General features: G+C 38.1%; 1 protein-coding gene across 1 annotated transcript in view; it reads right to left on the reverse strand.

Moving 5' to 3' along the window:
• KIF27 (kinesin family member 27) overlaps window positions 1-15,285 on the reverse strand; it is a 69,717-nt gene that overhangs the window by 32,653 nt on the left and 21,779 nt on the right. Inside the window, exons 4-8 of the mRNA XM_006759473.2 lie at window positions 13,799-14,002; window positions 7,272-7,441; window positions 6,699-6,802; window positions 5,034-5,189; window positions 2,099-2,304 (exon numbers count right to left, since the gene is read on the reverse strand). Coding sequence (XP_006759536.1) covers window positions 2,099-2,304; window positions 5,034-5,189; window positions 6,699-6,802; window positions 7,272-7,441; window positions 13,799-14,002 — 840 coding nt within the window. The remainder of the gene's footprint in view (window positions 1-2,098; window positions 2,305-5,033; window positions 5,190-6,698; window positions 6,803-7,271; window positions 7,442-13,798; window positions 14,003-15,285) is intronic.

A 15,285-nucleotide genomic window follows, 5' to 3' on the forward strand; every position in this document is an offset into this window, starting at 1 on the left:
TACATTTTTACTTTTACAATTTGGAAACCACCATAATTTTCACTAGCTATACGTAAAGGATGATGAGGCTTCTTGGTGCCCACACCCAAACAAAACAAAATTAATCTCTTTGCTTTTTATTAATGAGTACTAGAGGCCTGATGCACAAAATTCGTGCACAGGGGACGGGGAGGGGAGGGGTCTCTCAGCCCGGACTGCACCCTCTTCAATCTGGGATCCCTCTAGCAATCTGGAACCACTGGCTCCTAACTGCTGACCTGCATGCCTGCCTGATGCCCCTAACTGCTCCCCTGCTGGCCTGATGGTCCTAACTGCTCTCCCCTGCTGACCTGATCCCCCAAACTGCCTGTTCTCTCCTGCCAGCCTGATCCCCCTAACTGCCCTCTCCTGCTGGCCTGATCACCCTAACTGCCTAACTGCTCCCCACTGCTGGCCTGATCCCCCAACTGCCCTCCCCTGCAGGCCTGATCACCCTAACTGCCTAACTGCTCTCCCCTGCAAGCCTGATCCCCCTAACTGCCTATCTGCGCTCCCCTCCTTGCCTGATCACCCTAACTGCCTATCTGCTCTCCCTTCCACTCCACATGCAGGCGTGCTGAGAACCCCGGCGCAGGCGTGCTGAGAGCTCTCCTCCGCGGCCCCGCCCCATCTGATTGGTTGTTATGTGATGGCGTCCTGGACAATTTGCATATTCATCTATTATTAGTATAGGTTGTAATTTAAAAATATTACATGTACATGGAAAAATTAAAATAATATAAAACTGAACTTATATTTAATTTTGAGAGTAATTGCAAAACTGCAGCAAAATGATGCTGCTAGCATTTTAATGTCTTTTCCACATCACTGTAAGTACTGAAAATCTTATTTAAAAGTGAGATAGGGCCCAGCCGGTGTTGCTCAGTGGTTGAGCATCAACCTATGCACCAAGAGGTTATTGGTTCAATTCCCAGTCAAGGCACATGCCCAGGTTGTGGGCTTGATCCCCCGTAGGGGGCGTGCAGGAGGCAACCAGTCGATGTTTCTCTCTCACAGTAATGTTTCTGTCGTTCTCACTTCCTCTAAGACATTTTTTTAAGTGAGAAAGGATATCACTATCTTTTACATTTATTCCACAGATGCTTAAAAGTGTACCAGTTAGCATCAAAATATTAATGCAGCATATAGCTATATATATATTTAATAACAAAGAATATAAATTTCAGGGTTTTTAATTTAAAAATTTTGTTTTATGAATTGAAATAACTTCATTATACAAAAACAAAACAAAAAGTAGCATTTCAATATTTAAAATGGAATGTTAGAATACTGAAAGATGGTATTGTCATAACTATGTGACCTTGAAATAGTTATTTCACCTTTCTAAATCTCAGATTGATCATTTATAAAAGAGGGTAAAAAAATACTCACTTCAATGGATTAAATCATGATTAAGTAATGCATACAAAACACCCAGTATGTATATGGCACCTTGTAGACACTTAACAACTGGCAACTATCATGCTCCTCCTAACCCCCTCCACCATCCTCATCATCTTCCTCATCCCCTTCTCCAACAGTTGTGCATAGATATGTCAAAGGCACAGAAATTTTTAAAACTGCATGTCCTTCCAAAAATGACATTATTTCCATGGTTATCTTTATTTCTTACCTTATGGTTTTTTAGAAAAGATTAAAATAATGTACTTCTTGAACGCAGAAATATATTACCCAGATCAAAATTATGTAAACCTACCAGCACTCTGGAAAAGCTGCATTCCAGTTTTTCTTGCTGGTAAAAACTGAGTCCTAGCCCTAACCGGTTTGGCTCAGTAGATAGAGCGTCGGCCTGTGGACTGAAGGGTCTCAGGTTTGATTCTGGTCAAGGGCATGTACCTTGGTTGCGGGCACATCCCCAATAGGAGGTGTGCAGGAGGCAGCTGATTGATGTTTCTCTCTCATGAATGTTTCTGACTATCTCTCTCCCTTCCTCTCTGTAAAAAATCAATAAAATATATATTTTTTAAAAACTGAGTCCTATTTCTTTCCTAACTAGGTACAAGAATCCTCAAAAGCAGAAAGCTTTAAATAGGTTTTCTCAATTACATTTTAAAATTACCTGGATTTTCAGCTTTGCGGCATCCATCTTTTTACGGAATTCCCTCTGTAATTTTATTTTCAAAGCAACATCAGACAGATCTTTGTTTTCCAGTTCCTGTAGCTGCTTTTCTGTCTCAATTAATTCCACTTTTGCCTGTTCTGCTTCGTGGGCAAGTTTCGTTACTTTCAGAGAATACTGTTTGCTTACAGACTTGGCATCATTACCTTCACCAAAATAATAATAATAATTATTATATATTTTTTAAAAAACTAAGTAAAACATCAAAAACATAAAAGTGCTGTATTCTTTTTTTTTTTTAATCCTCACCCAAGGATATTTTTTCCATTGCTTTTTAGAGAGAGTGGAACGGGGAGGGACAGAGAGAAACACTGGTGTGAGAGACACATTAATTGGTAGCCTCCCACATACTCCCACCAGGGCCCAGGGAGCCTGCAACAGAGGTATGTGCCCTTGACCAGAATCTAACTTGGGACCCTTCAGTCCCAACACTCTATCCGCTGGCCAAACCAGGTGGGGCAAAAAAAGCTCTACTCTCAAAATGCCAGCTGTCAGAGCACATGCCCAACTTGCAGGCTCGACCCCCTGTGTGAGGCATGTGGGAGGCAGCCAATCAATGATCCTCTCTCATCACTGATGTTTTTATCACTCAATGCTTCTCTTATGAATATTTAGAACACAGAGAAAAACAGAGTAAGATATTTCTATATCTCTTTTCATTCTAAGCTCAGCTACTAAACCTAAAAACTTGGTTTTGAATAGTCAACTGTCCCTAAACTAGATTAGCAAACTCATGGCAGTGGGAAATAAGAGCCCAGAGGTCATGGCATGAATAATTGCCAGGGAGAGTTTCACACACTATTATACTGAAAATCTCTTAATATTTTCATAAAAAGGAGTTCTTGAACTAAATGCACTGGCTCTGCAACTCTGTGATAATTTGACTAACTTTAAAATACTGGGGATGTGCCCGCAACCCAGGTACATGCCCTTGACCGGAATCGAACCTGGGACCTTTCAGTCCGCAGGCCGACGCTCTATCCACTGAGCCAAACCGGTTTCAGCAATTTGACTAACTTTAAAATACTTACAACCACTATATTTTAATGAATCTAAGGCCCCACAGAGTGTTCAACACACCATATTTTATGAACTAAGAAAAAAGGTACAGTGCCAATGAACCAATGACATGATAATATGTTAAGATGCCAATGATTATAACATACATCCTGATTTTAGAGATATTAAAATGTGAAAAATGTGTATTAGAATTGATGAAATACAGTAGAGTCACTGTTATTGTTGTCTGAAGTAGTTGCTATTCAGGAGAAATCTTCATTGAGGCACCTTTGAAAAGTAAGCACACATTGACCTCTTGCTGGTCACCATCTCTAAGCGTCCTTTGGAAAGCTCCAAACTGTCTGTGGTTATAATGAGTAAGAAGAGGACCTTCTCTGGGTAAGTTCAGGTATCCTCTATATCAGTGGTTCTCAACCTTCCTGATGCTGCGACCCTTTAATACAGTTCCTCATGTTGTGGTGACCCCCAACCATAAAATTATTTTCGTTGCTACTTCATAACTATAATTTTGCTACTGTTATGAATCGTAATGTAAATATCTGATATGCAGGATGTATTTTCATTGTTACAAATTGAACATAATTAAAGCATAGTGATTAATCACAAAAACAATATGTAATTATGTGTTTTCCGATGGTCTTAGGCGACCCCGTGAAAGGGTCGTTCGACCCCCAAAGGGGTCGCAACCCACAGGTTGAGAACCGCTGCTCTATATGAAGGCATCCAGGATGGGATTTCCCATGGTGGGATAACCAGAAGGGTAAATATCCTCAACTTCCACAGGCAGTACCCTGAAATCTTGGGGACGGAGAAGCTATTTAAACCCCTAAATCAGTTCTTGGATACTCCTAAGAGAGTTTTACTGGAAATGATCCTGCCTGTGAGGAAGGAAGATGGTCAAACTCAGTTAGACATTGGGAGACTGGAGCTGGGGTGATGCACAGCACACAGGTCGCCAGGAATAAGGAAGGAAATGCTTTGGGACAGGAGCAGGGTGAGGCGGTTTAGAAAGGAGGACTGTCAGCCAGAAAGCAAGTTTGCAGGAAAGAGGGGGAAAGTAGGAAAACAGGCAGAGGAGTTGGGACCCATCATAATTCATGTAGTTTGGGTGTGAGTATAGCCTGGGGCTTGAAGAAAAGGAGGATAATATTCCCTTCAGTTCCCCTAAATGTGACTGGAGTTGTTTTTCATTGGAATTGGGGAAAAGAAACGCTAGTGTCTCTTATTCCTCTAATTCTTAACTGAATTTCAAAGTAGTCAAGGCTCATACTTTGAGTATATCTGGGGAAGGGGAGGATGCAAAAAGCCTAATGTAGGTGAGGGTAAGGAGGAGGTGTGGCACATACATCCAACCTGGCAGAAATTTGAGACTAAAAGTAAGAGGTAAAAGCTTGGCTCGCTCAAGAGAACAGCTTTCAAGAATAACTCCTTATATCTTTAGAGAAATAATAATTAACTACATTTAAAATATTGTTTATGATTACTGCTAAAAATGAAATATCCAAAAAATAATTTAAAATAAAGTTATTAAAATGAGTTAGAAAAACATCCCAAACATATTTCCAAGTGTCTAGTATGATGTTTTTTTGAAAGTGGCCAAAAAGTTAAGTGCCACAGAGTTTCAACACAACACAGAAAGCACACTGGTTAGAAAAATTCATAGATGAATCCCAATATAACAAAGTTCTTTTAATAACTAACCTCCACATATTGCTTTCAAACACACCTTGTTATACCAAATGCCAAGCTACAGTGAAGTGTCCTGAGCATCAAAAACTAAGGTAAATGTTACACATCAGAAACAATTTTAGAAGCTTTTCTTTCTTGTATTAGCTGGTTCATAGGCTACTATTACCTGTTTTCATTAATTCTTTAATCAGATCTTCCTTCATATTGATGTTAATTGTAAGTTCTCTTATTTTTTGTTTAGCTTCAGTAAGTATGAGTTCTGAATGCCTTAATTTTTGCAAATTCAACTCTTGACTCTCCTGAAGACATTCAATCTTTAAATCTTTAAAATAAAAGAAACAAAATTGGAAAATAAAACTATCAGCTTATAAAATATTCAACAGAAATGGAACTAAAAAAGAAAAGTGAACACGGAAGGTGTCTAGAGGTAGCAGAGGAAGGGACAGAAACAGTTAAGGAAAACAAGGAAAAAATACCCGGAAATTGGGACTTTAGTTTTCTAGCTGACAGTAAGTCTTTATATATGCTTTAGTCATATCCCATAGGTTCTGATACAGTTTTTCATTGCCCTTAGATATTCTGCAATTTGAGTATTTACTTGAGTTATTTAAGGAAGGTATAAAATCTCCAGGTGGGTATAGGGTTGAATTTTTCCTATTATTTTAGTCTTCTAGTAATAAAAGAATCTAGTCCACACCAGATTATTTGAGTGTGGACCAGCACTGTTTTGTTCTTACTTACACTGGAACAACTATGTCCCCATTTAAGATAAGTTCAACTTATCTTTCTTTTTTTTAAAATATACTTTATTGATTTTCCACAGAGAGGAAGGGAGAGGGACAGAGAGCCAGAAACATCAATGAAAGAGAAACATCGATCAGCTGCCTCCCGCACACTCCCCACTGGGGGATGTGCCCACAACCAAGGTACATGCCCTTGACTGGAATCGAACCCGGGACCCTTGAGTCTGCAGGCCGAAGCTCTATCCACTGAGCCAAACCAGCCAGGGCTCAGCTTATCTTTCTTTTCACAGGGAGACTTCCTCAGTGAAGGAGCTAGTGCACTGATATACATTCTGGCATAAGTTTCTTTCCTGGTTGTAGATCAGTAACAAACAGTTCAAGAGTGGTAATTTGACTAGTACTTATCTATATTACTTACACATTTTTTAACTTATTTAAGTTTTATTTGTGACATATAGGTAAGTTTTTGTTAAATATTATATGCATAGCCTCTTTAAAAAGACTATTTTCATAGTATAGGGCTTATTTATCATGTTATTTATATTCTCTATACTCTTACTTTTTGTGCTTTAACCACTCATAGGCCAATATAAACTAGTTAAAATTTCCTACTGTAGTTTTTGGAACATAAACATTTTATGCTGTTATGCATCAAATAATGTGTGTTCGAATATTATGAGCACCCGCAGACTATTTGGCTCCAATGCCAAGGGTACATCACTAATGGTAGGCATGTGTGCCAATGAAGCAGGAAAGCAGACACCTAGTAAATTACGTAAGATACATTTTAAAGTAGTCAAGAGTACAGTGCATAGCAACTTGGGCTTGAATATAAAATCCCTATTCTGAGAGACTTAGCCTGTAACTCTAGTCAAAATTGATTGATGGGGAAAAAATTTTATTAAGGAGTAAAAATGAAGGAAAAAATTAGAAGTAGAGCACAGAACATACAAAGTTCTACCAATAAGAAAAACACTCCTACCAAGTTCCCATCATTGAAAATTCCTAGATGCTTCTTAAATTATTGACTGAAGAAAAAGAGAAGTGCCTTATAAACACTAGATATAAATTACTTAAAATCTGTGTACCTTCATTCCCCAAACTTGACTTTTGTGTTTGATCATGAATATCATTCAATTCAACAAGAGAACAAACAGAGTCTGGCTTCTGAATCCATGAGTGATTTCTATGTCTAAAAAAACAAAGATCAGGATCAAAGGTAACTTGTCTGTTAGTGTTTGCTAATCTGCCCTCAAATTAGTGTCCCCCAAAAGTGATTATAATGTTAAAAGAATTATTAACTATATAAAATAAACAGAATTTTACTAATATTCCCATCCATGTTGGGCCTAGTAGGAAATTCATTATATTTGTTGCCACTGTAGTAGCAGAATCAGGAAATTCAAAAACATTCTCCCAAAAATTAATATCCAATAAGTATATAAGCTCTAAAAGCAAAATTATTTTTCAATTTAAGACTGATGACTGTGTTCAAACACTGGTTTCATAATGCATTAGTTGACAGCACATTTATCAAAAACTACCTACTGTTACTTCAATAGAAAAGATACATTTTAATAAAAAAAAACCCTCCATCTGTATATATTTATTGCATCATAAAATTATAATATGTTTATTAAACCAGTATATATTTAACATACCTAATTTCAGATTTCTCTTGGCCTTCTGATTCTTCATAATCACTGTTATCAGAAAATTGGCAGTGGAGGACTTCATCTTGTTCTTCTATGTGACCCAGCAGGATTTGACTTCGTGTTCGAAATCCAGCAACTACTTGATCCAGAGAGTACACAGAAGGACTTGTGTAGACCTTACAAGTAATCCCCCCAACAACAAAAAATGATTTTTTAAATGTATGTTTTTATCTTATTACTCAAAATGTCTTAAGAGGTTATTAAATAAGTACTCTTAAAATATCCAATTGCTGAAAATATGCATTGCCCCCCAAAATATATCAACTTTCATTTCACAATACTATTGTGCTTCATGAACACATACTTCTTTCAGAATCTACATAGCTTTTCCTCTTCTAAAAAGTTCTATCTTTAACTACAGCTTCATGGAAAATAGTATTCTTTTTAATACCATTTGGACTCATTTTTATGAAAGCAAAGACTAAAAAATCACAGCACAGGTACTCCCCAATGAGTGCAAAGCCCATACATAGTGCAATAGGAGGCAACTGTTTTACACCCCATCAACCTTCCCAGTTCTGAACACTTGGAGAATTATGGTGTTGCTGCTCAGGGTCTGTATCCCCTTCCAATCCAAATCCACCAAATGAAGAAATGCAGAGCCATCGCCTCTCCACTTCTAAGTCAAAATGTTCCCAATTTGGAAATCCAAGTGTATTTCTTCACACTTTACATGTGGTGGTTAGGCATAGCTGTGTTAGTACTCTAAGTGACATATTTACAATGTCTCATAGAATAATTAAATGTTCATGAGCTAACTTGAGAACTTTCTGTATTATAACATGCTTCTATTGACAATGAACCTTAACTTCTCAAAAAATGAGCTTGGAAAATAACAATGAATTAGAAATTGCCTTTATACTTTTATTCTAGTTTCTGTTACCAAATATTTATTTTCACCATCTCTTTGTAACCAAATCTCAGAGTAATTTCTCAAAAAAGGTTAATAATAAAACCGTACAGGATACATGCAACTTATTAATATAAATTATTACAAATATTATAACATGAAGCTGTCAGTCAAGATGGAAGCAATACTCATCTCCTCCCACAATCACATCAGAATTACAATTAAACTACAGAACAACTAAATTAAAGAAACTACATCAAGACTGCTAGAAGGGGTGGAGATGCATAATGGCTGGTCCCATATCCACATATGGTGGATAAAAATTGGGAGGGATATCTTGGCTGTAGAGGTCTCCCCTAAGAAGCAAGGGGTCCCAGTCCTCCCATCCTAGGGTTCCATTCCAGGAAGAAAAGTCCCCATAACTTCTAGCTATAAAAACCAGCAGGTATTGAGGCTAAGTGAGATGAAGGGCTACTGGAGTCCCAAGCAGTTCCTCTTAAATAGACCACACAAAGACTCACTCATAGTATTCCCTCTGAGCTCAAGCCCTAGGGCAGCAGCTTGAAAGACATCAGAGATGTTACAGACAGGAAATGAATTGTCCAGCATCAGGGTAAGATCTGCAAAGCAGGTTTTCCCAGACAGAGGTGCTGCCAGAAGCCACTGCTCTTTTGATAAGCCCCTTCCCCTGCAGAGCGCACAGTTGGGTGACATATCTGAGACTCTTATCAACCTGGCTCACACTATTTGCTCCACCTTGGTGATTCTCTGAGGACATGCCCACCCAATTTTCAGACCCACCCAATCTGTTCCCAGAGGCTTTTCCATACAAATGGTCTGTCTTGGCTCATGTTTCAGATTTTCCTAAAATCTCTCAAACAAGCAGCATCTGGCCTCAGCAAGCCCCGTATCTCTCACTGATTCCAGGCATGGCACTAGTAGAAGCTGGCCTTGGTTCACAACATGGCCTTGCTTGGGCACCTCCAAGTCCAGCACAAGTAGCAGCCATTGGCAGATCACTTTGTAGCCAATGCCGAGTGGTCCCCAGCAGAACACAGGCAGCAGCTGACCTTGGCCTGTACTTCCCAGGAGTCCCCAGAGCCAGCACTCCCAGTGGACAGCTTCAGACAACATTGAAGCACAACCACCCAACCACCTCCATAAGCAACAGACTCAAGGGACAGACTCAGTGGACACCAGAGCCTTGCTGAAATAAGTTGTGCTCTATGGGGCGAGCCTCTGCACAGCTAATCCTCCGCTGTGGTCAGAGGTCAGTGGTCACAGCCAGTCCTTGCAGCTCTTTGGCCTGGGGATAAATCCCTCCTAGTGATATACCAACAGCAATCAAGGCTCAACTACAAGAGGATATACACAGCCCATATGGGGGAGTGCACCTCAAGTGCCCAGCTTGAGTGATCAGGGAGGTTGTGCCATAGCACATCTAGTACATTAGGCCACTCTACTAAGCCTGGAAGGTACAGCAGCTCTACCTAATATATAGAAATACAGGGAGACTGCCAAAATGAGGAGACAAAGAAACATGTCCCAAATGAAAGAAGAGAACAAAACTCCAGAAAAAGGACTAAACAAAATGGAGACAAACAACCTACTAGCTGCAGAGTACAAAACACTGGTTATAAGGATATTCAATTAACTTAGCAGAGAGTAGATGAACTTAGTGAGAACTTCAGCAAAGATATAGGAAACAGCCCTAACCGGTTTGGCTCAGTGGATAGAGCGTCAGCCAGCAGACTCAATGTATAGGAAACATAAAGTAGAACAAGAAACCATAAAAAAGAACCAGTCAGAAAGAAGACTGCATTAACTTAAATGAAGAATATATTACAGGGAATCAACAGTGGAGTAGATGAAGCAGAGGATCAAATCAGAGATTTGGAAGATAAGGAAGCAGAAAACACCCAAGCAGAACAGCAAAAAGAAAAAAAGAATCCAAAAAACAAGGTTAGTCTAAGGAGCCTCTAGGACAACTTCAAGTACTAGTATACCAACACTCACATCATTGGGGTGACAGAAGGAGAAGTGTGTGTGCAAGGAATTGAAAGCCTATGTAAAAAAAAATAATGAAGGAAAAAAGACATACAAGTCCAGAAAACACAGAGAGTCCCAAACAAGATGAACCCAAAGAGGCCTACACCAATCCTATATAATAAAGAGGTAATATGCAAATTGACCACCACACCCTCACACAAGATGGCTGCCCCATGTGATCACAAGATGGCCACCACAAGATGGCCGGCAGGGGAGGGCAGTTGTGGGTGATCAGGCAAGTGGGGGAGGGCAATTGGCGATGAACAGGCCAGCAGGGGAGGGCAGTTGGGGGTGACTGTGCCAGCAGGGGAGCAGTTAGGCATTGATTAGGCAGGCAGGGGAGTGGTTAGGGGGTGATTAGGCAGGCAGGGAGCAAGCAGTTAGGAGCCAGCAGTCCCAGATTGTGAGAGGGATGTCTGACTGCCAGTTTAGGTCCGATCCCACAGGGGTCTCAGATTAGAGAGGGTGCAGGCTGGGCTGAGGGACAACCCCCACCCTATGCACAAATTTTGTGCACCAGGCCTCTAGTATACATTATAATTAAAATGCAAAATGTTAAATACAAGAGAAAATATTAAAAGCAGCAAGAGAAAAGCTGTTAGTTACCTTCAAGGGAGCTCCCATAAGACTGTCAGTTGATATCCAAAAAAAAACTTTGTAGGCCAGAAGGGATTGGCAAGAAATATTCAAAGTGATAAAAAGCAAGGACCTACAACCAAGATTACTCTACCCAACAAAGCTATCATTTAGAATCAAAGGACAGATAGAGCTTTCCAGACAAGGAAAAACTAAAGGAGATCACTACCACCAAACCAATATAATATGAAATGTTAAAGGGTCTTCTTTAAGAGGAAGGAGAAAAAAAGATTAAAACAAAAAACAGCAAAGCACAGGCTCCTAGTCCTAGAGTAAAAGTCATATTGCTACCTGCTTTATTCTCTTTTCCTGAGCCCATATCATCTATCAACCTCCCCAGGGAATTTAGAAACTCTAAACTTTTTAGGTTAAAAAGATAATGTGCCTCGAACATTGTTAAATAACACTATAATCTGAACATTGTTAGTTGGGCTCTCAAGAATAGGCACTGCCCTGGAGGACCTTTGATATAACAGAGAGCCCTTAAGGCCGATTAGAAGGAAAATCATTCCTAAGAATTAGCTCATTTTGGGAAAGAAAGGCCTACAAAGCTGGTGACATGAGAGACTATATCATAGTAAGACTGAAAAGGGGTTATGCACAGAAATTTTGTGACTCAAAAAAATGTAATTTGGCCTGTCTGTGTAGCTCAGTTGGTTAGAGCATCCTCCTGATATACCAAGGTTATGGTTCTGTCCCTAGTGAAGAAACATACAAGAATCAACCAATGATGCATAAATAAGTGGAACAACAAACTGATATTTCTTTCTCTCTCTCCCTTTTCTCTCTAAAATCAATAAAATAATAAGTTTTTAAATGTAATGCCTTCTCGGGGAAAAAAAAGATTTTACAATTTTATAAGTATTCTACTTTTGTGAATCTGGATATTCCAGAAGGTTTTTAAATATATCTCTTAAGGATATTTCAATTGGTTTTCTTAGTATACAATTATGTCAATAATCAATGAATTATGGTAGGTTTTCATCAGCAGTGGCGGTATTATACTTAACCTAAATAATGACTGGGACCGCCTTTGTAATTTTTTTCTTTCCAAAGTGCCTTTTTAGTATGTACAGCATTGGCTTTTGCTTTTAATTATATCATATTTCAATGTTTAAAAAGTTAGAAATCTCTATTATATTTTAGGTTTAAATCAAGATTTAATTTTGCATTTCATCAGATCAATTTTTGGTATCTACTGAGACAAATGAGTTTTTCTTCTTTTTTTCATATTACGTTATAGTACATAATATTAGTACTTTTTCTTTCATTTACCTGTATACTATTTGCAAAGATATGTGTACCCCTAGCCTGATTAGTGTGGCTCAATGGTTGAGCATCGGCCCATGAACCAAGAGGTCACTGGTTTAATTCCCATCAGGGAACATGCAGAAAGCAGCCAATCAATGTTGCTCTCTCATCGATGTTTCTACTTCTATATCCCTCTCTCTTCTCTCTCTAAAATCCATAAAAATATATTTTAAAAATAAATAAAATAAAAAACAGAGACCAAGAGAGGGAGAGAATAAGTATGTGCAACTTTTGTAATAAAAAAACACACAAATGTTATATGGAACCGGAAATACTTTCACATAACTTGCCAATATAAAAAACAGAAAATTAAATATAGATGACTTGATATGTAAGTATTAAACTGAAAATAAAGACAACATGAATTATGTGAAGAATTATCTTTTTTCCTAAATGTTCTATAAAAAGGTACCATATATTCAACCATAAGAAAAATGTCAATGATCCTACAAAGTAAAACTGAAATTAATAATGATTTCATTTTTTAATTCAATCACTTGATTGAAAACCACAGAGAATAACATCTGTCGTTCTTAATCACTCTGAGGTACTGAATCTGGACCATAGTAAAGGCACTCCGTGGACATCTATTGAGGACACAATGTACTAGGCAATTTCAGAGTCATCAACTCATTTAAATCCTCCATACACATCCATGTTTCCCCCATTCTGACATATAAGGAACCTGGGGCTCCCACAGGTTTAGTCATATGCAGGCCTATGCAATAGAGCTGGTGTTCACCCCAAGCCTGCCTGATTGCAAAGTCTATGACACCTAGCATATTTCTTATCCCTTTGACTATAACCATCACATAGATCTCAAACAAATCATCTCCATAAAATTAACAGAAGCCAAATTCATGAGTCTGGCTAGTCTATTCCATGTAGAGATAACCTGATGATTTTTTAAGAGAAATGTGTGTGCATATATTTACTACACACATGTTCACAAGTAAATAAAAAACCAAAAGTTCAGCCCAGCTGATGTTGCTCTGTGGTTGAGCATTGACCTATGAACCAGGAGGTCACAGTTTGATTCCCGATCAAGGCATATGCCCAGGTTGTGGGCTTGATCCCCAGTAGAAGGCAGCCAATCAGTGATTTTCTCTCATCATTGATGTTTCTATCTCTCCCGCTCTCTTCCTCTCTGAAATTAAAAAATATGTATATTAAAAGAAAAGTTCATACAGATCTTTATACAATCTTGAAGTGTCAGCTTGGCAAGACTGAGTAATACATAAACGTCATTTGGAAAATAGTAAGACAAACCAAATGGGTAAAAATAAATACCCTCCAACCTCATCTCAACTTGGTGTGGTTAAAGAAAGAAAAAAAATTCATGAAGATATCAGACTTATTAATCCTGACTAAAAATATGATGGCAAAGGATAGCTTTTTCTCCTTGATGAATGTAGATATTACCTTCAACTATTCCTTCTAAATATAACTATACATTCTATTTGTTTTTTTTATTAAAAAGCATTACATGATTAAAAGAGCACACACAAAAATCCATAAAATCAAACACAAACCAAACTACGTGCTGAGACTATACAAATATACTGTGATATTTTATTACATATAATATTTTAATATCTTAAATATGAGATTAATGTTTTGACGTTACCTTCCTGGCATCTGATCTTTCTGGGATACAAATATAACGTCCCAAATGAGCATCAAACGGTACAGTATATGGTCTCTTTTCTGGTATCCTGGCATCTGGCCCATCTCCACAAATTTCCTTAGCTGAAGAAGTCATTGACAGGTTAAGTTTTGTTGGTTCTCCACTCAGTTGATCCAGAAGTTGTTGTTCTATTATTTTTTCATTCTTTGTAGAAGATGAGAATTTAAAAAATAGAGAGATGAGAATTTTAAAAATAGAGATCCTCAGTATGTGTATTAATAATGATAAAAAATGAACTGTACATTGGCCCAAATCACAACTACAAATCACTTAACAGTACAGTAAAACCTCATTTATTCAAAGACTAGCCTCTGGTCTTCACAAGGATCAAGTACTGTTCTGATTGGTAAACACTTTTGAATAGTAAGCAGCAACAAACACAGCAAAGAGTTAAATACTCAAAAAAAAAAAAAAGGCTATATACACTGTTTGCTTGGTTTGGCAACCAGAACCACTCTGATTAGCTGATCTTTATAAAAATTTGGGCTTTCTGAGTGAAATCAAGAAGTATTAAGAGACGAGAAAGTTGAAAAAAGCTACAAATAGCAGAGGTGGCAGCAAAAGAGACAGCAGGTGCAGTGAAGTGAAAGCCTTTACTCAGTGAGAAAAAAAAAGTCAAAGCACAAAGAGATAAAGGTAGACAAACAATAGTTATTCACACTTAGGTACATAGTAGACTTTTCTCAAAAATGAAAACTATCATTTTCAAGGGAAATAACTAATAGTATTTGTTATAAATTCTAAAACTTGGGTTTCATACAAAAAATTAGAATTTTGGAAAACATTTCTGCTATTGTGAGCATGAGGACAGCGTCTAATACTTAAAGACTGTTGAGATCAGTGGTGATAGTAATGAATGTGATTTTTTGATATTGTATAATAAAATGTGTCAACATCTGGAAGGTCTGCATAACTTAGTAAATAAATATTTTCCAAATGACCAATGCATGATGATTCAAAAATCAGATGTGGATAAAAGATCCATTCAAAGTATAAGATAGGAAGGGACCAATGACTTTTAATGTATAGATCTTTTTTTTTCTTTATTAAGGTATTACGTGTCCTTATCCCCCCCCACTCCCCTGCACTCCCCCCACACACTTATGCCCTGACCCCCCTGGTGTCTGTGTCCATTGGTTAGGCTTATATGAATGTATACAAGTCCTTTGGTTGATCTCTCCCCTTTACCTCCACCCTCCCCTACCTTCCCTCTGAGGTTTGATGGTCAGATGGATGCTTCTCTGACTCTGGATCTGTTTTTGTTCATCAGTTTATGTTGTTTATTATATTCCGTAAATGAGTGAGATCACGTGATATTTATCTTTATCTGACTGGCTTATTTCACTTAGCATAATTATCTCCAGGTCCTTCCATGCTGTCTCAAAGGGTAGGAGATCCATCTTTTTTATGGCTGCATAGTATTCCCA

Source organism: Myotis davidii, unplaced genomic scaffold (genome assembly GCF_000327345.1).
Source record: "Myotis davidii unplaced genomic scaffold, ASM32734v1 scaffold556, whole genome shotgun sequence".
Lineage (NCBI taxonomy): Eukaryota > Metazoa > Chordata > Mammalia > Chiroptera > Vespertilionidae > Myotis > Myotis davidii.